This window comes from Enhydra lutris, unplaced genomic scaffold (assembly GCF_002288905.1).
Source record: "Enhydra lutris kenyoni isolate GAN:26980312 unplaced genomic scaffold, ASM228890v2 scaffoldscaffold31, whole genome shotgun sequence".
In the NCBI taxonomy this organism is placed as follows: Eukaryota; Metazoa; Chordata; class Mammalia; order Carnivora; family Mustelidae; genus Enhydra; species Enhydra lutris.
Window position 1 is genome coordinate 10,600,774 of NW_019154115.1, and position 25,939 is coordinate 10,626,712.

A 25,939-nucleotide genomic window follows, 5' to 3' on the forward strand; every position below is an offset into this window, starting at 1 on the left:
CTTAGATATTGACATGCCTTCCTCACTAAGCTTATTCATTTCTTTTTTTTTTTTTTTTTTTTTTTAAGATTTTATTTATTTATTTGACAGACAGAGATCACAAGTAGGCAGAGAGGCAGGCAGAGAGAAAGGAGGAAGCGGGCCCCCTGTCGAGCAGAGAGCCCTATGCGGGGCTTGATCCCAGGACCCTGGGATCATGACCTGAGCGGAAGGCAGAGGCTTTAACCCACCGAGCCACCCAGGCCCCCAGCTTATTCATTTCTTGCTTTTGATGTAAAGTGAGATACGTGCTACTCTTCTTTCACTCAAACACTTGCAGGCGATTGTAAGGTTATTAATTGGCCTAGTTTCAATATTGTTGTGTCTGAAGGAACAGGGAGGCCTGAGGAGATGGAGAATGAGAAGAGTGAGAGAGTTGGGGAGTGGTAGGTTTGTGGAGCACTTGGAATACCAAAACATTTATTAAGTTTACCATCATATATGGGTGCAGCGACTCTACAAAACAGAGTTAAAATAGTAACATCAAAGATCGCTGATCACAGATCATCATAATAAATATAATAATAGTGGAAAGAGTTTGAAATATTGCAAGAATTGCCAAAATATGACATAGAAACATGAAGTGAGCAAATGGTGTTGGAAAAATGGTGCAGATAGACTTGTTCAGTGTAGGGTTGGCACAAACCTTCAGTTTGTAATAAATACAGTATCTGTGAAGCACAACAGTTTGCCTATAATTTTTTATATAAATGTTTTAAGAAAGTTGAAAGGAAAATATAGTTTTTTTATATTTACTATTTCTGGTGCTCTTCTTTCCTTCCTCAGTTTCTAACTTTCTCTCTGATAACATTTGCTTAAACTCGAAAAACTTCTTTTAGTATTTATTGTACTGCAGTTTCTTTTCTTTTTTTTGAAAATGGATTTCATCTCCATTCTTGAGGGATATTTGTATTTTGGCTGATAACCCCCACACTCCCCTTTATTTTTTTTAAGATTTTATTTATCTGAGAGAAAGAGAAAGAGAGAAAACACAAGTGGGTGAGGGGCAGAGGGAGAAACAGACTCCCAGCTGAGCAGGGAGCCTGATTTGGGGCTTCATCCCAGGACCCCAAGATCATGACCTGAGCCGAATCAGACGCTTAAACAACTGAGCCACCTGTGCTCTCCTCTACTCCCCTTACCTTAAAGATATGTTTCCATATGAATTGACATCCATAGTTTCTGGAGATAACTCTGCAGTAATTTGAATTGCAGTTTCTCTGTATGTAATACATCTCTTTTACCACTTTCAACATTTTCTCTGTATTTTTGGTTGTCAGAAGTTTGTTATGTATCTAGGTAAGGGGCTTTTCACATTTATCCTGTTTAACCTCACTGAGTGCCTGTAATTGGTAAGTTTATGTCTCTTACCACATTTGTGGAATTTTTGGCCATTATTTCTTTAACATTTTTTTTCCTATTCTCTGTTCTGTCACTATGCCTATGTTAGACTTTTTAACATCTTCCCTTAGGTTTCTAAGGGCCTGTTTATTTTTCTTTTAAATTTTTTCTCTTTTTATCAAATTGAATTATTTCTATTGAGCGGTCATCATATTTATACTCACTCCTCTGTCATCACCATTCCTCCCTTAAACCCATCCTGGAAGGTTTTTTTTTTTTAAGATTTTAGATATTTTAATTTTTATTTCTAAGGCTTACATCTTGTCTTCTGTTTTCTTTATCTGTTAGATTTTTAGTCTTTTCTTGTATTATGAGCATATGTCCTTTACCTCATTAAGCATAGTTATAGTAACTGCTTTAATGTCCTTGTCTGAAAAATCTCAATGTCTGGGCCATCTGAGGTTGGTCTCCCTTGATTATCTTTTCCTTTGAGATTGGGTCACATTTCATTATCAAGGAATTTGGAATTGTATTATGGGTATCTGTGAATGTTATTTGTATGGAAATTTTGTTTTCTTTCATGTTCCTCAAAAGAGTTTGGATTTCTTTGTTCTAGTGAGTCATTAATTGGATTTAGACTTAAAGTACAAACTCTTTGTTGCCTGAGTTTGGCACCTGCCCAAATCTCAACTTGATTTTTTTTAGCCTCAACTACATATTGCCTTGTCTTGCCCGGTGAATATGTGCTTCAGGGCTCTGCCAAGACTGGCGTAGAGATATGCCAAAATTTGGGACTCCTCTTTTCTACATCTCTTTTTGGGATTCTGTCATTACTTTGTGATGACTATGGCTGTTCTGGCTCTGACCTCTTCAAGCTAGAAAGACATTTATTGGAACTTTCGTTCCTGCATGCTGTGGCTACTGCTTATGTTCAGGATAAAAGCTTTGAGAACGGGAAGATCACCTATTTTGATTCTTAAAAACTGTTAAAAAGAGAAAGTCCCTCATTCTAGTCATTTCTTCCACATATATGTTATCATCTAAATAAGCCTGGTTTTTTTTCACCCTCCAGAGCCTCTAAGTAGTTGTTTTATGTTTGTATTTTTCCCAGAATTTATAGAAGCTATCTGTGGGAGCTTACTAGATTGTTTTGGAAGCTGAGCCTACTAGGTCACTTTAGAGGTTTCCTCCAACATATTTGCCATCTGCTTTAAAAAATAATGCTTTGTTGAAAAAATAAGTATTATTTTACTAATTCTTCATCTACTTAGATTGCTAGACATAACTTTTTTATTTTGGGTATCTTCTTTTTATTTATTTATTTATTTTTAATTTAAAGATTATTTATTTATTTATTTGACAGAGATCACAAATAGGCAGAGAGGCAGGCAGAGAGAGAGGAGGAAGCAGGCTTCCCGCGGAGCAGAGAGCCCAATGTGGGGCTCCATCCCAGGACCCTGAGATCATGACCTGAGCCGAAGGCAGAGGCTTTAACCCACTGAGCCACCCAGGTGCCCCAGGGTATCTTCTTTTTAATCCATCCTTAGTTACTGAATTCTTATGACAGTTACACGAATGCCCTAATTTTTTATGTTCTTAGTCATTCAGTAAACATTTGAAAGCAGAATATACTTCTCCTAAGTACCAAAACAACATAGACATGAACAAGGTATGCTCCCTATTAATAAGTTTTATTGTTAGAATGTAAATGAAAACAACTAACAGTGTTTAAGGCAGAGTAAGTGCATATAAACTTCTCAAGAAGTGCGATTAATTTAGACTTACTTGATGGAGAACACTGCTCAGAGGAGGAGGCATTTGATCTTCAGTTGAATCAAAATTAGAAATTTAGTAGGTTAGGAGTTAGAGGAAGGGGAGGGGATATCCTGTGGTAGGGAACAGTAGAATATGAATTTGATATGTTTGGGGAGTGATTAATACCCTGATGAGATTGGGGGCATTGAGTTTTTGAAGGGATATAATACGTACTGAAGCTGAAAGGGTAGATCAAGGCCACCTTGAAGAAGCCATACTCAGGAGTGTGAATGTTATTCCTAAAGCGGCAAAGGATCACATTTGTGGAATGAATGGATGTGATTCAGCTTGTGTTTATGGTAAGATAAGTGGGCGGTCAATGTTAACTGTGGATTGAAATGGAAACATAAAAGACACGAACAAGCAATACACAATACCTGGACCACGGCACTGTATATACATGAAGAGAACAAGGGATAGTTAGTTGAAATACTGATGAGGTAGAAATTAATGTGAAGAGTGACTGGTTAAGGAAATACAAAAAAGAAGGGTGTGAATCAAGAGATTCATTACGTTTCTGACCACATTTGTAAATATCCCAACATCATGCTGAGTGTATGAATCTTTTTGGAACATATTTAATTATTTAAAATTCCTTTTCTAGCGCTGTAGTATAGAGTGTACTATAATGAATACAAAGTTATTTTTCTTAGAACATGCGTTCAGGTCATTTCACCGTTAATGGTATATAAGGTCAGTGTTGGTTTAGCTACCAAGCCTAGTCAGGATTTCAGTTTCTTTAAAAGTTAATTTTTGCTGTTTGGGAGTAGTTGTCTAGCTTATAGAGTCATTTGCAATCTCACCTCTCACTGCTCCTCACAGAATTTCAAAAAAAGTATGGTTATTTAGAAAATTGGTTTTGATTATTATTTTAAAAAGGAATGATAAGCTAATAAATAGGGAACCAGTTTCAGCCTCACTTTTATTAAACTGATCTTATTTCCATTTTATACATTCATTTTTCCATATGTATTTATTAGTACCTATTTGTGTCATTCACTCTTCTAGGTAACAAATACTTAACAGTGAACAAAATAGATTACATTCTTATTTCATGGATTTTTCAATCTGTTGGGAAAAGGGCAGATAATAAACACCTCCACTGTAAGATGACATTTCAACAGAAACCTAAAGGAAATTAAGGGAAAGACCATTCAATATATCTGGGTGGGGAGCATTTTATGAAGAGGAAAGAGCAAGTGGAAAGGCCTCAGGAAGGGGGCCTGTTTGGTGTATTTGAGCAAAAGCAGGGGGCCATATTGTTGAAATAGATTGATCCAAGAGAAGGAGCAGTAGGAGATAAAGTTAGGTGGCAGGCAGAACCTGTAAAACATTGTAGACCTATTTAATTCTGAGTGAGATGGGAAACCTATGGTAGATTTTGAGCATAAGATGGACATGATTGTTTCTAAAAGGTCATTCTAGTTGGTATGTAAAGAATATGGACTAGAAGGGCTAGAAGAAGGGGAATGCATTAATGAGTGAGAGTTTTTTTTTGCTGAGACTCATTAGAGTCTGAGACAGTCAAGCCTGTTTTTAAGAGTTGACTGTCTTTAGTGCCTCTATGAGGTAAAACAACTGACAGTGTTGTTTGGATACAGGGCTTTGGCATTTATATTGGAGAGAGGAGTACAGGTGTCCCCTGCTCTCCAAAACTTCATTTTATGCCACTTTGCTTTTACCAGAAACCTACATTTGTACCTGTTTTTGGTAACTGAAAGAAATCAGAAGAGGATTTTTTGCTTTTACCAATGGTAATTGCTTCTTTGCTTTTTGCCATTTCAAATTACAAAAGTCTTTTCATAGGACATTTCATAGGAATACTCTACTTTCAGATAGCAAAGGAAACAAGATACCAGGTCACCAGATAGTTCCCAGTGTGGTACAACATACCTGCTTGCACTCTGGAATTTAGTTTCAATCTCTGGCAATCAGGCATTATCAATTTTTTTTTTTTTTTTTTTTGTAAAAGGTAGACTTGCCATTTTCTTTAGATCCTCTGCTCTGTTTAAATTAATGAAATATCCTTTTAATTGTATCTTTACATGGTATTTATATAGAGTGATATAGCTAATAACATAGCAAAATAACTGTGTTTGCAAGTTATTTTCAAAATTAGTCATTTTCTTGGAATTAGCCATGTGTTTATTAGTATATTTTGTCACTAGAATATCCCTACGTTATATTTTTGTTCAAATAGAAATTGTGGTTGAATTTTAAAATGTGACCTGTGATTCCTTTTACTCTCCTTACTGTTCTCATTTTCTTATACTTTTAAAAAGAATTAGATTGTTTTATTTGACTGTTATTGTACAGTATCTCAATTTTTATTTTTTTTTTTAATTAAAGATTTTTATTTATTTACTTGACAGAGATCACAAGTAGGCAGAGAGGCAGGCAGAGAGAGAAGAAGGGAAGCAGGCTTCCCTCCGAGCAGAGAGCCCGATTGCGGGGCTTGATTCCAGGACCCTGAGATCATGATCTGAGCTGAAGGCAGAGGCTTAACCCACTGAGCCACCCAGGCACCCTCAATTTTTATGTTTAAAAAAAAAAACCTCTGTAATCACTATTATATACCTCATATGAGGGACCATGTCTTAACTTCTCTTAAATCCCGTTAGGATTTTAAGATTATCATAGCTTTTCTGTTTTATTTGTTTTCCTTAATATTTAGCGTAACAGCAAAAGGTTTGCTATTATATTCTTTTTTTTTTTTTAAGATTTTAAAATTTTATTTATTGAATAGAGAGAGATCACAAGTAGACAAAACAGCAGGCAGAGAGAAAGGGGAGGAAGCAGGCTCCCCGCTGAGCAGAGAGCCTGATGAGGGGCTCAATCCCAGGACCCTAAGATCATGACCTGAGCTGAAGGCAGAGGCTTAACCCACTGAGCTACCCAGGTGCCCCAGATTTGCTATTATATTCTAATTGACCCCACTTCACAATGAATTTCTGGAAAAACATATTGGTAGACTTATTTTATAAGTCTATAAAATCATAAAATAAAAATGGTGTTGGGATTTATTTGTATATTAACTTAAAATTGATTGTAGCCTTGGAGTGTTAACTAAACAAATACCATTACTCCACAAATAAAATTGAGTAAAGAAACTGTTGAAGAAACACATGGATAGCTTTGGTTATCTAACATAGCCATCTCCAATCCAATTTCTTTCATCAAATTATTTATTGAATCATGTTATATCAGATGGCAGTCCTGCCAAGTATATTGTCTTTCCCTTATTTATAACAGTGTTGGGATTTGATATTTGTAAAGTACATTTTACTTGCTAGGATAAAAAACTTGATTTCAGTGCTCCTAAAGGGGTGTGTGTGTGTGTGTGTGTGTGTGTGTGTGTGTGACAGAGAGAGAGAGAGAGAGAGAGAGAGAGAGAGAGAAATTCCCTGTGCTCTTCCTTCCAACTTTATGTATGTCCCTTTTTCATAAGGATAGATACCAAGCAGAATGATTGTAGTGTCTTGTTTTTCTTATCAGCTTTTACTGCAGGGATATCCTAACCACTCTTCCCTTCATTCTTTGTATTGTCCCCCTTCTTCCTTTTATTCTTTCTCTGCTCAATAGACTCCCCACTACTATCTGAAATATTTTCCCAGTTCCAGAGCTGTTTGTCACTTTACTCTGGTCTCAGCATCAGGTGGCATAGTCATTGGTGATAGTGGCAAGTAGGAAAAGATGGAACTGGTCAGCAGCTTTTCTCCTCATTCACTCCTTTTACCTCCAGGCAGAACTTCCCTGAGCCTCATCAAACCATGAGGCATACTTTGTGTACACGAACTCTGTACTGTTTTGGGCCCACGTGGGAGAAAAAAACCCAGATGTTTAGAGTATAGAAAAGTCATTCCCCTCCCCGACCAAAGTCTGTTTCCAGTTTTTGCTACTGGATAAAAACTTCGAGGTTTATAGGACTCTGTACTAGGAGAATAAAAGAAGAGGTAGGATAGAAGTTGTGAGGTAGTTTTATGGTCAACTCAAGAGAATACTTCTGATCAAAAACTAAAGACGGTAGCAACAGAGAGGAAGCAGATAGACTAATATCTGAGTTCTTCATAGAAAAGAGGATACTGCCGTATGTTAAACTTTACCAAGAAGTTTGCTTGCTTCTCCAAGAATTTTGCTCTCTGACACCTCAGGAACTAAATTTTTACCTCTTATTCCTTCTCCAGAGTCCTAGCCTCTTAAGGAACTGCCTATGTATGTAGTGACTTATGATTTGGTTTTGGTTACTTTTCCTATTAAATGAGAAGGTAGTGAATTGTTACCTTAAATTTATAGACCATTATGTTTTTGATGTAAAAAATTTAATGTTCTTTACTGGAAAATATTAAAAATAGTATGTATACCTATTGAAACTGGGCCTGTGGAATCAAAATATATATTAGACTGTATTTAATTGATTCCATATAAAAAAGCTGGTACGTAAGAGAATCTGTATATAAAATACTAAAAAAAGAAAAAGGTTATTTAAATCTCTATATTAAATTATTGATTAACCCTTTTAATCTTGTTGACTGGAAATAGAATAATTTATTAGAAAGTTAAAACTCAAAGTATTTTTTACCACTCAGTGATTGTTAAGCTTTCTCTTACATCTACTAGTTTAATCTATTAATCGAGGAACTAGCTTTTCTAAAAATTGTTGACACTGGAATTCATAGACTAGAAATGGGAAGATAGAAAATACATGGCAGGGATGGTACAGATGTATCTTAATAGAAATGTTTTCTCCCTAATCACTGTATTGCAACTATATTGTATTTTCCTGTTGATAAATAGTTCTTTAGATTTTTATCAATTTGTATAAATTTTGGTCAGTTTGTACAGTTCTGTATTATTTTCTGTGTATGATTTCTTTTTTTCTGCTTACCTTGGTCTTATGGCTGAAGCTTTGGAAAGTTTATTATTCCTGTCATATTTCTGTTTGTACAGCCATTGTCTTCAGCAGAAAGGAGTCATTGATGCTGAAAGATGACTCTTGACTTTGTCAGTGCCAGCCACGACCTTCTCAGAGTCTGGATATGTTAACAATAAAACTATAGAGATCTGAGTTTCAAACCATGCCAAATCCTTGTTAGTCTTTAGCATCCTTTGAACCCCCCTGCCATGTCCAGTATCATTGATATGTCATACTCTTTAGCTGTTGGCTTAATTATCATCTCATTTAATTTCATTAAATCTTTGCTCTTTTACACTGTGGGAGTAATTAGTATCACTTGATGAAAATTGAGTATGTGTTTTCACAGAATTTCATATATCTTTTTAAAATCTTGTCTGTGATGTTTTCTGTAGCAAGCACTCATCTTTTTTGTATTTTCTTTTACGGATGTATGTTAATAACACATAGACCTCATATTGGTTTCTCATTTGATATAAGACCGTTTAGAGTCATAAAAACAAATTATGGTCTGATTATTTTCATTAGGCTATAAGTTTCTATTCTGTGTTCTGAACTTTCACTGAAAGTATGATTACTTTCCCCCTCCCAGCCCCACCATTCTTTTTTTTCTCCATGGATTTGACTACTCTAGGTACTTGATATAAATGGAATTGTACAGTATTTGTTCTTTTTGTGGTGGTTTATTTTACTTAACATAATGTCTTCAGGTGCATCCAGGTGTACTGTGTGTAAGAATTTCCTTCATTTTTTTAAAAGACTTTTTTATTTATTCGAGAGAGAGAGAGCATGAGAGGCGGAAAGGTCAGAGGGAGAAGCAGACTCCCCGCTGAGCAGGGAGCCTGATGTGGGACTCGATCCTGAGACTCCAGGATCATGATCTGAGCCAAAGGCAGTCGCTTAACCATCTGAGCCACCTAGGCACCCAGAATTTCCTTCATTTTTAAGGCTGAATAATACTGCATTTTATTTATATGTCACATTTTATTTATCCATTCATCTGTCAATGGATACTTGAGTTGCTTATACCTTTTGGCTATTTTAAATAATGCAATAGAATAGGGGTGTACAAATATTTGAGACCCTGCCTTCAGTAGTCAATTTAAGTTTGTATTTTACTTTGGCTATGTAGTATAAAAAAACTTTACCTATATAGAAAGACAGTTGCAAATGGGAAGTATGATTTAAAAAATTAAATTTTCAGAAAATTATTTGCAGTTTCATAAGTAGTTTTTTATTACTGGATTTTGTGTGTTAGTAAGTAGCCCTTTCTTGGAGTGGGTCTCATAGGAATTCTGATTGCTATTCTACGGTGTTGCTTACAAAGAAAATGCTTGGAATATAGCCCAAAGTAATTAGTGATACTGGAGAGATGGTAACAAAGTATATTTTTTGTGATATTTCCCAAACTTGTAGAAGAATCTTTCCTAAATCTAGAATTTTAGTAAGAATTATCCAGGCATGAACAAAACACTGTGTATTTTTGTTCATCATCTCTCTGTTTTCAAAGCTTCTGGTTCACTTGAAATTATGCCTAGAGTGTTTTCTGTAGTAGGCACCCATCTTTTTACTATAGTGTTTTTAAAACTTTTAAAAATATACATTAATCACTTAATACAGAAAGTACAGGTTCATAAAAAGAATAAATTAAGGTCCTACCAGCTGATTTGGTGATTAGTAAATTCTACTTTGAAAACTGAGTCCTCTTTTCCTGTTTGTTACCTATCCCTTCAGTTGGCAGTTCTGTCCCTGTGAGAGTGAGAATCATGGCTAGTTACTGGAGAATATGTGGTATTTAACTCACTACAGACCACATTCTCATCTAAATCACAGAGGACGTCAAGGAATTTTTTTTTGTTGTTTTTTTTAAAGAAAAGGAGGTTCTAAACTTAGTAGAATGTTGTCTTTGTAATATCTTGAGTTTTCTTATGAAAGAATGAAGAAAAGTCAATTGTTCGTGTTTGTAGAAAACTTGGAAAGGGTTGGGAAAGCATACACTGCTTGGGGTCAAGGATGAAAAGGACTGGTCCTCAAAACAGCAAAGGGAGAGCTATCTAGATTGAGAGGTCTCTAGCTCTTTCAACTTTTTCTAGGGACTGGCTGGAAGGTGAAAATAATGGAGCCAAAACTTCAGAAGGTACATTAAGGAACACAATAAATTGATTTTTTTGTTAATCCTTTTTCACTTTGAGTTATCCTTTGCAATTTTCATAAGAGTAGATCTACTTGGGGCTCCTGGGTGGCTCAGTCATTAAGCATCTGCCTTAGGCTCAGGTCATGATCCCAGGGCCCTGGGATGGAGAGCCCCACATCAGGCTCCCTGCTCAGCAGGAAGCCTGCTCCACCTTCTCCCACTCTCCCTGCTTGCGTTCCCACTCTCGCTGTGTCTCTCTCTCTCTGTCAAATAAATAAATGAATAAAAACTTTTAATAAAGAGAGAGAGACAGTAGATCTACTCATTAGAGGAGATTTTACTAGGATGAGTTGTCACTACATTTTTATTAGTTTTAATGTAAATAACATTGATTTGATATGATTTGGTATAGTTTGATTTAATTTGATACCTTCAGTTAAGAATATCTAGTCAATGTTGTATTAGAAACTAATTTTTATTAACTTGAACAGTTGTCCAAATTGCTTCATTCTTTCTTTCTTTTTTTTTTTTTTTTTTTTTATAGAGAGGGAGAGGGGCAGAGGGCAATGGGGAGAGAATCTTAAGCAGCCTCCATACCCAGTGCAGAGCCCAGTGTGGGGCTTGATCTCACAACCCTGAGATCATCATCTGATCCAAAATCAAGAGTCAGCCGCCTAACCAACTGAACCACCCAGGCTCCCCAACTTGCTTCATTTTCTAAGGCTTATCCATAAGAACTAAACTCTTCATATTTTCATGTAGACAGCACTAAACTTATAGAAAGTTGGGGGTTTCATCTACTTTTAGAAGTAGCAGTGGATGTGACAGAAATGAGGAGACCTAGATATGCCCTATCTTGAAGCCTCCAAAGATGTTTTGGTTCTGAAAGTCTGCATTGTTTAAAGGGAGTTGTATGGAGCAGTGATGAAGACTTTCTGAGGTAGCTTATCATCTTCAGGTTTCTGAGACAAGAATTGGTTGGTACACAGTGAGTTCCATCCAAATGCAAGTACTACTTGCTGACTTGTGCTCTCTGCCGAACGGTATGAAAACAAATCCATCATAGTAGCCTTTTGAATTTATATCTTTCACTTTCTTCTCTCCTTAGGTATGGATGAACGAGGAGGTACAACATCTTGGGGAACAAGTGGTCAACCAAGCCCCTCTTATGACTCATCTAGAGTAAGTTCATTCACCAACCCTTGATTAAAACTATAAAGTAATTTGGCAGAATAAGTAAGGCTTTTCATATATGAGCTCTGTTTCTTAAGAGAAATAAATATTAACATATTTATGTGGGAATACCATAGAATATACAGTACCCTTGTGGTAGATTTGATTTTTTTTATATTTTAATTTATTGTCATACTTTGGGAGTTTATTTTATTTCTTATAATGAAGGAAATGTTCTTGGTGTTATTTCTATACCTAGATTACCTGCAATACTCTTTACTAAAGTTGGAAGAATTTGGAATGCCTCACTAAGTATTTTGACCATACATAGTCATTTTTCTTTGTGTACTGTTTTCTTCATGTATTACCTTTGAGAGATGGCACTAACTTTCCAAATACCATTTTCTAGTCTTCCCTCTGCCGTTCTTGTTCCAGAAGTAGTCATCAGCCGTTTATACCAGGGACTCTATAGCCCTGTCTCTTGGAAGCATATCAAAACAGACATAACAGATGACATTTCTTGGTTGGCAGTTAAGAGAAAATAGGACCAAGCTAGTGTTTTATGCTTGGAAAGGTCAAAAGGTTAGAGCTTTTTTTTTTTTTTTTAGCAATAAACAAACAACAAATCCCCCAAAAGTTTAAAATAATAAGACTGAAATATTAAAAATTAGACCAAAGTATTATCAGTAAAATTAAACTCTGTTCCCAGACTCCACAGTAAATTGGTGAGGTTAAGGGCTAATTTTTCAAAAATGTTACACTTTGCATAAACAGTGAATTATTTACTTCTCTTAGAATTAACCAGTAGAAGATGGAGAAGCATAAAATTTATGGATACTTAATACAGGAAGCAAATTGGCATAAATGGAAGGAAACAGTATGTGATTGGAGTTCTTAGTCTCCATATGGATTATGCTGCTTTGTATTAAAAAAGCGCTAAGTTAAAATATGTGGTTTGTTACTCTGTTTGGCTGTAGCCTATGTTTAATTTATTTTAAATACTTTGGGAAGAAACAAAATAGTCATGTAGAATCCAAAAAGATACGTAGACAATTAAACATGGTTTTTAGTGTTTTCCTTTTGGGACTCAGTGCTGAGAAAGCTGGGTTGTAGTGTAAAGAGCACTGTCTTGGGCACCATAAGACTTGGGTGTACTGTCAATTCTGTGGTGAATTCTTGGACACCTTATTTTATCTTGGGGATAGTTGAACTGGTTAATGTCCAAATTTCCTTCCTTTAAAAGTTTTTGATGCTTTAAATAATATGTGACTAGGAAAAGTAGGTTTCCTGTTTTAATTGCTAAGTATGAATTTTATTTATATAGTGGAGAACAGAATACTGTTTATTAATATTGGATTATTTTCTTTCAAAGTCTTGAGTTAATGTGTGATAACATATTATTTCTTAAAATACATTAAATGGTGCCTTTGTACCTTATGTTTCCTTTCAGACTTCAATTTCTTTTCTTACTTGAGTGCTAAATAGGATTCTAGGAAAAGGGAACATAATAGTATATCCAAACATTTACATATTTCATGACTGTGAAATTAAGTTTACCTCTAGAGATGGACTTCAAAGCAAATCTTCCTTTTCTGTTTTGCTATTTGATCTATAGGTGAATATGAAATGCTATTTTTTTACTCTTAATTTTTTGAGTGTGTATTGTATACATTGTAAATTGATTTGATAGTAAACGAGTTTTCTCTTTACAAACCCAGATTAATCTTTAGCTATTCCCAGTCTACCGTACAAATATATATATATAATTTTTTTTCCTTTTTCTTCTTACCTGTCTACTGAGATATCAGATAGAGTGGTGATTTAATACTACCCTTTATTTTTATTCTCATTGAAATCTACTCTTCCACTCACTTTGCTTCTTCTGTCCTGGTCATGATTTTGAACCTAAAATGGTTTAGTTATCTAGTTAAGAAGTTATGTTTCATTTATAATTTCAAACAGTTAAATTCCCTGAACTCTTCTCACCAGGGAAAGACATTTATGGTTATCTTTGAAGCTGCCCTCAACACTCCTTTATAGGAAGATTATCAACTCTCTGAGTTTATTGTTAAACGTCATCTTTTAAGTTGACCGTTTTTTTCATAATCATAAGTATAGGTGGATATAATTTTGTTAATAAGAATCTCGGTTTACCAAAGTATTCTACTGAGTATCATAGTATCTTCAGTTTTTTAAATTCAGGAGTAAATACCGATACTAGCTATAAATGAAATTTGACACATTGTAAAATTATTAACAAGTCAATGTAAACTTTAATGAAATTGCAGATACTTTTGTAGAAATTATATCAGTGACATTTATTTAGACTTTACCAGTATAAATAATAAATTTCCATCACAGCAAGTTGCATCATTTAAAAAATAATTTAGTTTTACATTCCTGATAGAAGATTTTTTTATTTTACTTTTTGTAAAGTTTGAAAATACTTAATAGGCCACAATAAAAAGTATGTAAACCTGCAGAATGAGTAGTTTGGTGGGGTTATAAAGTATATGATTTTAGTTTAGTTGGATTCAGCTGAGTTGCTGTTCTCCCTCCCTCCCTGCCCCCCCCCCCACTAAAACTGTAAGGGGGAAAAAGAATCATTTTTTGCGTTACTGTATTATTTGGCACATGAACTCTATTAAATACTACTCTATTAATGTATTTCAACCCTGCATTTTACTGTATAAGATTGGTTACACCAAATCATGTAGGTTGAACTTAATATCTGTTTAACAACTTTTTAAAGGGAATTTTTGCTTTGTACACTTTTTGCCTAATTGGAACTGGCTTTAAATCTAACAAAGATGGGCGCCTGGGTGGCTCAGTGGGTTAAAGCCTCTGCCTTCGGTCCTGGGATAGAACCCCGCATTGGGTTCTCTGCTCAGCGGGGAGCCTGGTTCCCTTCCTCTCCCTCTGCCTGCCTCTCTGCCTACTTGTGATCTCTGTCTTTCAAATAAATAAATAAAATTAAAAAATATATTTAAATCTAACAAAGATAGCATTCTGCTCTAGTAACCTTGATATGTAAGTGAGGTCTACCAGAGTTCTCTGGTTAAGAGGCCACAACTTCTCATCAATGTAATTAGTCTTATATGTATTCTCTCAGAAGCAGGAAAAGTCACTCCAGTCTGCCCTATTTTTCCCAAATTCACAAGATAAGTAGCCTTACAGTATGCAGGTGATTTGTTGAGTTCTGGTTATCGGAACTATCCATAGCACATGAATCAAGAAAGAATTTTTGATAGGCAGACACAAAAACAAATGCTGTACCTAATAGTTGTTACAGAAGAAATGGTAGACATGGTTTAGCATTTTTAACAAAAATGTGGAGATGAGACAACCAAGTTTGAGACACTCATAAGGAAGTAAGAGCATTTGTGGCATGTACCTCAAATCTCTCTACCTTTGTTAGAGTCCTGGTTTCTGCACTATTGACCTACTGCCTGCCTTTATAGAACAATACACACAAATGAACAGAAAAAGCACCATCATGATGTGAATAACACTTTTATTTTCAGAAATATGTGAAAAATAGTGTTTGAGGTTAAAGCACCAGAGATTGAATAGAGCAGTTAAAATCTCAAATAGTTTAGATTTGAGCAGGAGGTATAGTTCCTTCTTTCCCTTAGTTTTTATCTGTTCCTGCAAACAAGTGTTTTCTATATTTGACATTGCACCAGGCATAAAGGGCAGAGAATACCATGATTTTTGTTATTTACCATCGCATCAGTGCTTTATTCCATTTCCAGACTTTTTCCCCCTCCCCTTTAGAAGGCAGTGGTCAAGAGCATAGACTCTGAAGCCAGAGTGCCTGGGTATGAATCCAATCTCTGCCACTTACTACCTGTATGATTGTGGACAAGTTACCTAAATCTGTACCTCAGTTCACTCATCTGTAAAATGGGGATAATAACTACTTTATAAGGTTGTCGTGAGGATTAAATGCATGTAAATCTATTTTTAAATGAGATAAATCTGTGTAAAGTGCTTAGATCAGTGTCTGCTACATAGTGGTGTGTAAGTGTTAGCTTTAATCTTATGTATATCAGAATTTATTAACTAGATCTATATGTAACAATCAACCGAATTTAAATGAAGGAATACATTTGCAGATGTGCTACATCCTAAGTGTAATGAGTAAGAATTATTTGCTGATTCTGTCATGGCCGAATATACTTCCCTTTAGATTTGTGAAAGACATAGATAAAATCTCTTTCTTTTCCCTGTCAATTATCTGTTTCTTTCTTAGGAAAGCAGAAGTCCTGTGATAAACTTAGATATAAAAGTTTTAATCTAATACAAGGCTTTTTACATAATGGATATTCTATACATGTTTGCTGAATATAATCAAATTTGGGAAGAATTGTTAGATTTACTAAATTAATTGTGTCTGGAGATGGAGAAGAATCAAAGTTGATTTATGATGAAGCTCAAAAGTTTGAAGTCAGTGGTGGTGGTTTTAATGGTAATAGGCTTCCTTTCTCCTATGCTTAACAAATTACTGTCCTGATTAATGATACTACTTAGTGAAACATTTTATTTAAGATCACCACCTCTGGAGAATTACACTTTGTGACCTTGGACAAGTTACTCAACCTCTTTGTGGCTCAGATTTCTCATCTCTAAAATTATCATAATTTTACACATACTTTGTTGGGTTTGAGCAAAGATGAAATGTAATAATAGCTATGAAGTATTTCATTTCATTTATTAATACAATAAATGAAAGCTGCTATTACTATTATTACCATCATTATTATTATTCTCTCCAATAATGAGTACTTCATTTTTCTTTTTCATGGTTGTACTTCCTGATGTACAAATTCCATTTCTGAAATGTTGTGTGATCATTTCAGTTCATGGACATTTCAAGGGGCCATGACATCTTGGTTTTCCTGCCCTCTCAGCTCTGCAGTCCAACCTAGGCCAAGCTCAAGGTAGTGAAGTACCCTTGGGGTTTGCATCCTAGTGTTATGGTAGGGCTCACAGGAAATGAGAGAAGTCTTCCTGTTGACATTCTTTCCCTAAGATACAGAATTTGGCATTCCTCACTTTAAAAAGTAAGAGAGATCAGTAGCACTGCTAGAAATTATATTTATATTTATAGGCATCAGCAGTGACGAGCAGTGACCAGCAGTTGGCATTTTAATTGTGAGCATTTTTCAGGTTATAATCTGTTGTAGTTATTTTGAGGGAAAGAAGCAACATTCAGTTACATGAGTTTGACTGCTTATATTTTCAGTGGCTAAATTTCTACCATGGTTTCCCCTTCTCTGTATAAAATACGGTTTGCAGATTGAAACAGTCATGCCCATGTTGCTCTTCCTTTCCTCCCCATTTTGCAGTATCATAGAATTTCAAAACTAGAAAATGTGCTAGCTCTCTATGCCCAGTCCTTTAATTGTATAGGTGAGAAAACTAAGAGAGTTTGAAATTTGGCTAGGTTGAGATAGGTGCTGTTGATACAAAATACACATAAAGATTTGGCTAGACAATTTATCTAGTTAATGACAGACTTTGGTCTAGAACTCAGATATTTCACATTCTATACAGTTACTTTTTAACACCCTTCCCTTAGTATTTCCCAAGCCAAAGAAGAAATGTCTTAAATTTTTTGCCATATACAGAAGGAATGGGAGAGGAGAAGAGAAAGCTGAAGACAAAAGAGGATCTGCAATTGATATTTCAGAAGAGGACATGGGACATGATATGATTAAAAAAAAAAAAAAAAAGTTTGCTAGCCTGCATAGTATATCGTGAGGCAGACAAGCATAGAATTTAAGAGCTTGAACATTGAAATCAAGTTGTGTGGGTTCTATTTCTGGCACTTCTACTTCCTAGCTATATGACTCTGGGCAAATTATTTCTCTTTGCCTCAAATTTTTTTTTCCTTTTCCTTTTTTCATTGATAGAAGGGAGGTGGGTACTAATAATAACTACCTTAGCAAAGTTCCGGACTCAAGCCTATTAGTGGAGAAGGGGAAAACCAGTTATGTGGTGATGAGTTGGCTTTAAAATACTAGGTTTAGCGGCTATCTATGACTCAGCACAAAATAATTTCAGACTTTTAATCAAGAAATAAATAGTAGGTATGTTTTGAGGTCTTTTGTTTTAATATGTACTCTGACTTTCTGCTACCTGTTACAGTGTGGTAGCAGGGTGAGGGTTCATCTTATTAAAAAAGCACCAGCAATGGTCATTTCTTTGGCTGTTTATCAGGAATACATATGGATGGCAGCCTGATAGACCCAAGTCAGGTAGAAAATGAATATGAGAGTACAGAGATTCAGGAGTTGCTCTAGCCTTCTAAGATTCATACTCAAAGCCATAGATTGGGTACTTCCTTTGGATAAGGGAAACAAAAATAAGTAAAAATTCAACTAGAATGGACACCTGGCTTTCAGATTCTATGGAAACTAAGCTGAGTCTATAAGGTATTGTGAATGAGTTAAATGTTACCTCTCTAGCTGCTCCTAGACCATTTCTGCCTGATGTAGCTAAAGTGACCTTTAATTCTGCCTAGCGTTCTCTCCCTTCTTAGCAGGCATTCAGTATCTTTTCATTCATGTGGATGAGCTTGCAAACAGCCATTCTATAGTTGAGTGGATAGCAAGTTGGAGATGAGATAATAGAGCCTCATCTATGTGCTATTTATACATAATACACAGAGGTTCTTCTGACTCTAAGAAGGGTTATACTGGTTATACTGGCCAGAGTATACTGGAGAGTCTGATGAGTATTTCATTTACATTTGACCATAGAGGCCTTGGGAATATCTAAGGATAGAGAGAACCTGTAATTTCCTTCTCCCAGTATAGCACAGTGGTCTGAGAGCTAGCTTTGTAAATAAGGATGATAATGTTGTCTTTCTGCTTTTTAAGGAACATGAGCTTACTTTGGTGCCCCGGTTTTAAGATGATGAGATTTGTAGAGGCACTCAATTTCTCCATCATTAAAAGAGAACAAAGTATATCTTAGAGTTCAGGAAATATGGTTAGAAATACAAGTCATATTTGCCTAAAGAGTTAAATAATTTATAAAACTTTAACTCTTAAGGCAGCAGTGAAGAAGCTATAATTATTTGGCAGCAAATAGTTAATTATCAAATTAATTTCATTGGTTATAGGAGATAAAGAGATTACTTTTGGTGATTGGGAAAGAGTGAAGAGGAAGTGTTTGAGTAGATCATTGTAGGACAAACAGTATTTGTATGAATAAGATTTAAAGGAAGACAGCTTCTTTGGAAGTGTGGAATGATGAGACCACAAGTACAGAGCCCTCAAAATCATTAAATTCAGTAAAGAATAAATGATCTTGCTATATAGGCAAATAATGTGATAAGGCAGGTAACCCTCTGTTCAAGAAACATAGTCTGTCCTTTGGCGAGTTAGAGAGCCACTTAAAAATAAATTTTTAGGGAGGAAATGACACAAAGGATTTTGTGAAGATCAATATATTGTGGAATGAGGGATGGATCCAAAGTGAAAGAGTGACAAGAAATAGGATGATCTGGTAAAATACTACTACATAGGCCTACTTGCGATGAAATAAGACAGACTAGGATGATAGGATCAAGATCACAAAATAATGGAAAGAGGAGTGGTGTCTCAAAGGAAAAAAAAAAACTGGCATATTGGCAACTGAGGAAGATATAAAATTGTATATATTCACTCTTCCCACAGAATGACAACTCCTGAATTAAACTCCTGTGTTTTATTCAGGTTTTGACAAGGTAGCTGCAGTTGTGTGATGCAACTACCAAATTGGTTATAATAGTTTCCCTGATAAATAGGAAAATCTAGTTATATGAATAAAAAAATAAATTTTTACTCATTGTCCTCCATTGATAGCATTAATGGGTAATAAAGTTTAGTGCTACTTTCTTTTCTTTAGAGTAGATATTTTCTCTAGTTGTTTATTGTTTGCTATTGTTTTTATTTTCAAAGGGGAAATGGTGTAGGTTTTATAGCTACTACAAGTTCAAATGCAATAATTAGAAAGGACACACAAATTTTGAAATAGTATTTTATGCCTCTTGATCTCAGGTACAAAACACGAGATGAAGCAGTTAAATAGCAAAGCAAGACAGGAGGGACAGAGAATTAAAGTAAGTGTTTTCTATATATTGCATCTATGTTCCCATTAATCTCTGTTTTGTTATGTAACTGCTCCTTCTGAATGTTCTGAATGTGAAGAAAAACTATGGATGAGAAAAGGGTGCATTTTAAAGTTAGGTTTAAATAAACCCATGAGGGAAAATGTTATGTGTTACTCTTCTTTGTATTCAAAACAACACCGGCCTATAACTTATAATCTTAGTTCTTGGATAAGGAAAAAATTGGGTTAGGATGATGTAAGCTCTTTTAAATCTCTTGCTATCATATATTTTAAATGAAAGAAATCACACAGCTATCAGGTTGTCTACTTTTCCGTTTTAAGATCTAGGCAGACCTATTTTTTTCATTTACCCGTTCTTCCAGGGATAGTGTGCAATCAGATACTGTCACATAGCTTTTGGAACCAGCCTTTATGTCGGTTTGTCACCTCACTGTTTTACCTAACTTTGCATGCCTATCATATAGCATCTTTATCAGGACTGATCTTTACAGTTCTCTTTTTTAAATCTTATCATTATTTAGTCTTAAAATTTTCTTTCAATTAACGTATAATGTATTATTTGTTTCAGGAGTACGGGTCTATGATTCATCAGTCTTACACAGTTCACAGCACTCACGATAGCACATACCCTCCCAGTGCCCATCACCCAGCCACCCCATCCTTCCCACTCCCCTCCCCTCCAGCAACCCTCAGTTTGTCCCTCTCTGATTTCGTCTTGTTTCATTTTTCCCTCCCTATTTAGTCTTTAAATTAACAGATGAAAGTCAAAACTTACTACTCTTTGAATATCTCCTATGTCCCTTTTTGTAATTGTTGAGGTCTTATTTCTCGCAACTTTTTTATTTTCTATAGATTCACATATTTCTTATCCGTAAGAACAGAATCGAAGGTAGATTTGGGCTGGATACCTTTCTAGGTCCACTTAGCCTATTTTTTGTTAAAAGCAGTAATCATAACTATCATTTGTTATAATATCATTTAAAACCTTTCACATGTTCCCTATTTTAAGCTTCACACCAGCTTACCAAGAAGCCATTTTTAAAATCCTGTCCATTTTAGAAGTGAGGAAATTGAGGTTCAGAGAAGGTGGATAACTTAACAGATATTAAACATCCAAGACTAGTAGCCAGGCAGTAGGACTCTAAGTTAGTCTTCCCTTCTACCAGATCACTTGCCAAAGTATAAAAGAAACCCCAAAACAGTTGTTATTCCTCCTTGTTCAGGACTTTAAAGACAGATATTCTACAAGTTTTAAGATGATGGTACTGTCATTATTTCTTATAAAAATATTATTTACATTTTATACTTAAAAAATATAAGTCCTAGAATCAATTAGGTGAGTTTCCTTCCTGGTTTCACCACTATATCTGACCTTGGAAAAGATAAGATGCTTAATTCTGAGCCTCAGATTTCTCATCGGCAAAGAGATTCATCTTGTAACAAGTGTGTGAGAATGAACACAAGTTTTAGAAAGCACAATATCTGGAATTTATTAAGTAGTCTGTAAGTGTTCCTTCTCTTACATCCAGTGTCATGAAAAATTACAGATCCATTTTGATACAAAGCTATGTAGGAATTATACAAGTCTGAGAGGCTCCTTAGAGAGGTCACTATTCCTGGAGTATGTCCTGAACAAGATGAGGGACCTGCTGCAGTTTTTAAATGACCAGGAGGTTCTGTAGGTCAAGAAAAGTGAATTGTTCCCTTGAAACTATTGGAAAAGTTTATTGCATTATAGATTTTGGGATTTAGAGATTATTGGAAAAAATTGGGCAGCCCAGATTTTTATGAATATAGATTCTTAGTAATCTACATTCTTACAATAGGATGTTTACCCTTCAGTTCCTCAAATTTGTTTGAAGGGGTATCTACCCCACAAGGTAGTTATGAGACCTAAATGAGCTTGTGTATGTCAAAGGCTTAGCATGAGAGATTAATTTTAATTCCTTTTGTGATGTACTTTTGTCATATATTCTAACATTTTTATTTTGCAAATAACAAGCTTGGAGTGTTTTTCAATGCATTGAGCTGATACTTAAACCTTTGTGCTGTCAAATGGAATAATTACTTTCATGTGGTTTTATATCATAATGTGCTACTTTTTGCATGGAGCAGATCATTTTCTTGGTGTTTAATATAAGAAGTTACTTAGTGGTTAGCAAGAAAGTATCAACTGTCCTATAAGCAAATATCTGTTCTGTATTGGTGGTACCATTACATCTCATTGAGTTTATAGTTTTCTGAGTTCTTGCTCTTTAAATATTATTCTTGATTTCCCATTAACTTTACCTTACTCTCTTAGATCACTTTTTACTCAGAATCTTTCTTCACAATTTGGAGTTCTGCAGTCTTCTCTTGGGCTTGTACTCTTTGTAGGCTGTTCACATGGAATCCTTTTTTTTGCTCAGTTCTTTCATTCATGCAGCATTTATTGAGATTCCATGATTTTCTGGTCTCTGGAATAGGTAAACAAAACAAAATGATCAGTCCATACTGTCTGGGCAAACGAGTGCTCATTCTCATGGGAAAAACAGTTTATTATACTATATGGTGATAAAAGTTATAATAATGATGACCCAGGGAGAGTAAAAGCACAGAAATTGAAGCAGAGTTTGGTTATGAAACCTCTAGGGCATATCAGTTGAAAATGGTAGTCTGTTTTATAATACAAAGAACAAAGGACTCAAGCCCAGAGACTTCTCCCTTTAGACAAGTGAGTTTGATCAAATGTTACTTATGCTGGACATTAGTTCATAACATGTAAGACAAAAGTTTTCATCAAGATCATGGTTTTTCAAACTGTGTTTAATAAGATATTAATAAGTAACGTGTAAATAAAGAGCTCATAGCCCAATATATTTATGTAATGAGTTAAACAAAATTAGACTTCTTTGTTGGATTTATCAGTTTTTAATAAAGTATTGTAAATTATAATTCCTTAAGAAAGGAATAGAATACACTTCTCACAGTTTTTTCCCCACCATGGAATCCTTCTGCATTACTTATGAATTGAGTTTGATTGCTAGTAATAGTCTCAAGAAATAGTACATTAGATGACATACATTTAATCATTAATTTAGATATGTGATCCATTGTGAGTTCATTTTTGTAAAAGGTGTAAAATTAAGGGTTAAAATTGATTTTTTTTTTAAACTAAAGCTCTCCAGTTTCGTTACCATCATTTGTTGAATAAGATTATCTTCCCCGTTGAATTCTCTTGTTTTCTCTGCTAAAAATCAATTGACCTTGTATGTGAGGGTCAATTTCTGAACTCTCTTTTGTTCTACTGATTTTTCAAAGTCTTTACACCAATACCATAGCATCTTGATTACTGTACCTTTAAAATAAATCTTCAGGGGTGCCTAGTTGGCTCAGTCAGTTGGGCAGCCGACTCTTGGTTTTGGCTCAGGTCAGAATCCTTGGGATGGTGGTATCAAGTACAGTGTCAGACTCCATACTTGGCAGTGGGGAGGAGGGTTCCTGCTTGGGATTTTCCCTCCTTCTCTCTCTGTCCCCTCCCCCAAGTGAATTAATAAATCTTTAAAAAACAAATTAATAATAAAATAATCTTCATGTCAGGCAGTATAAGTTCTCCAACATTGTTATTATGTTTCAAAATTGTTCTGCAAATTCTAGGGACTTCGCATATAATTTGAAAAATTTTAAACCAGCATATCAGTTTTTAAACATTTTATTTATTTGAGAAAGAGAGAGAGCATGAGCAGGGGCAGGAGAGTGGGAGGAGCAGAGGGAAAGGGATAAGCAGACTCCTGGTGAGCACAGAGCCTGATGTGGGGCTCATCCCAAGACCTCAAGATCTTGAAGTGAGCTGAATTTAGACATTTAACCAACTGAGCCACTAAGGTGTCCGCTGTTTCTAAAATTCTGAGGTTTTGGTTGGGATTGTGTTGAATTTATAGATCATTTTAAGGGGAATTGATAACAATGTGGAGTTTTCTAATCCATGAATGTGGTATATCTCTATTCAGTTCTTTAATTTCTTTTAGTAATGTTTTGTAGTTTTACTGATCAGATCTTGTATATCTTCTACTTAGTTTATCTCTTTCATAATTTTTGATGCTAGTATAAATTTTTTATTTCAGTTTCTGGGTGTTCATGTCTTATATAAATGTGACTACAATACATTTTTGTATATGGATCTTGTATCTTGCACCTTGCTAAACTCACTAGTTGTGGTAGCTCTTTTGTACATGCTGGAAGGTTTTCTATTTGGATAGTATGTCATCCATGAATGAGCGTAACTTTTTCTTTTCCAATCAGGATTTTTTTTCTTCTTATTGAATTGCTTATGATATCTTCTACAGTATTGAATAGTAGATAAGAATGGTTAGCTTTACCTTGTCCTTGATGTTGGGAAAACAGTATTTCACCATTAAGCATGATGTTATAAGTATCCTTGATGTTATTTATTAGACTGAAGTCATTCCCTTCTATACCTAATTTTTTGAGAGTATATATCAAAAATGGACTTTGGGGGCACCTGGGTGGCTCAGTGGTTAAAGCCTCTGCCTTCGGCTCAGGTCATGATCCCAGGGTCCTGGGATCGAGTCCCGCATTGGGCTCTCTGCTCAGCAGGGAGCCTGCCTCCTTCTCCTCTCTCTCTCTGCCTGCCTCTCTGCCTACTTGTGATCTGTCAAATAAATTAAAAAAAAAAAATGGACTTTGGATTTTATGAAATGCTTTTTCCACATTTATTGAAATGGTCATATAATTTTTTAGTGTGTTACTCTAGGAATTGATCACTATTTTAAATTTTAAACCAACTTTGCATTCCTGAGATAAATGGCACTGGGTTATTATATACTGTCCTTTTTATGTATTACTGAATTACTAAGATGTTAAGAATTTTTATATTTGAGTAATACTGATCTGTAGGATTTTTTTTCTTGTACTGTGTCAGAATTTGGTGTCATGCTAATATGGGGTTCAAAGAATGAGTTGAGAGGTATTACTCTTTAACTTCTTGAGGAAGATGTGTAGAATTGGTATTATTTCCTCCTTAAATGTTTGGTAGAATTTATCAGTTAAGATACATGAACCTGGAGTTTCTTCTGGGGACGATTTTTAATTACAGTTTCAATTTTGTTAATAGATAAAGGACTACTCAAGTTACTTACTTCTTGAGTGAGCTTTATTAGTTCATATATTTTTTTTTTTTAAGATTTTATTTATTTGACAGAGAGAGCTCACAAGTAGGCAGAGAGGCAGGCGGGGGTGGGGAGCAGGCTCCCCACTGAGCAGAGAGCCCAATGTGGGGCTCGATCCCAGGACCCTGAGATCATGACCTGAGCTGAAGGCAGAGGCTTTAACCCACTGAGCCACCCAGGCGCCCCTAGTTCGTATATTTTAAGAAATATGTCCATTTGTCCATTTTGTCTAAGTTGAATTTATTGGCATAAAGTTTGTAGTATTTGTTAGCTGTTAAATATTTGTGTTAATTATCTTTTGAAATAATCAACAAAGTACCGCAAATTTAGTGTCTGTCTGAAAATAATACACATATATTGTCTCTCAGTTTCTATTCATGAGGATTTGGGCATAGCTTAGCTTGGTCCTCTGCTTCAGGGTCTCTTACAAGGTTTTAAGCAAGATACTGGTCAGAACCAGAGTTCCATTTGTAAGACCTTTGGAGAACAGTCTGCTTCCAAATTCGTATTTGTTTGTCAGGATTCAGTTCTTTTATTTGTTGAACTGAAGGCCACAGTTCCCTGTAGCTATTGGCAGGAAAATGCCTTCTTCATTATCTTGCTAGCCAGGCCTTTCCATTGTGGCAGCTTACTTCATCAAAGCCAGCAAGTAGGAGGTCTGCTAGCCAGATTGAAGGCACAGTACTATGGATCCTAATCACAGAAATGACATCATACACTTTTGCCATACTATTTTGGTTAGAAGCAAATTACTAGGCCAGCTCACACTCCGGGGGAATGGTTTATATAGGGAGTATGAATACCAGAGATCACTGAGGGCTATCTTAGAGTCTACCTGGCACAGTATTTGTAGAATCTTTAGTTACAGTCCCTACCTCATTCCTGATATTATCAATGAATTGTTTCTTTTTTTTCAATATGGCTAGAGGCTTGTCATTTGACTGATGTTCTCAAAGAACTGGTTTTTTGTTTCACTGGTTTTCTTTGTTGTTTTTCTGTTTTCTATATGTTTGACTTCTGTAACTCTTATTTTGAATTTAATTTGTTCTTTGTTTTCTAGTTTCTTTTTTTTTTAAAGATTTTATTTATTTGAGAAAGAGATAGAGAGCGAGCATGAGGAGAGGATAGGGGTAGAGAAAGAGAGAGAAGCAGATTCCCTGCCGAGCAGGAAGCCTGATGCAGGACTCCATCCCAGGATCCTGGGATCGTGACCTGAACTGAAGGTAGATGCTT

At 35.3% G+C, this 25,939-nt stretch overlaps 1 protein-coding gene across 6 annotated transcripts in view; it reads left to right on the forward strand.

Moving 5' to 3' along the window:
- The window catches only part of LOC111153147 (transcription factor 12), a 385,322-nt gene that overhangs the window by 158,183 nt on the left and 201,200 nt on the right, over positions 1–25,939 (forward strand). For 5 of the 6 annotated variants that reach the window (XM_022511943.1, XM_022511945.1, XM_022511944.1 and 2 more), the window contains one exon: positions 11,350–11,423. In XM_022511943.1, the coding sequence (XP_022367651.1) occupies positions 11,350–11,423 (74 nt within the window). Of the gene's footprint in view, positions 1–11,349; positions 11,424–19,465; positions 19,528–25,939 lie in introns of those variants that run through there. The other variant, XM_022511948.1, reaches the window with a different exon arrangement.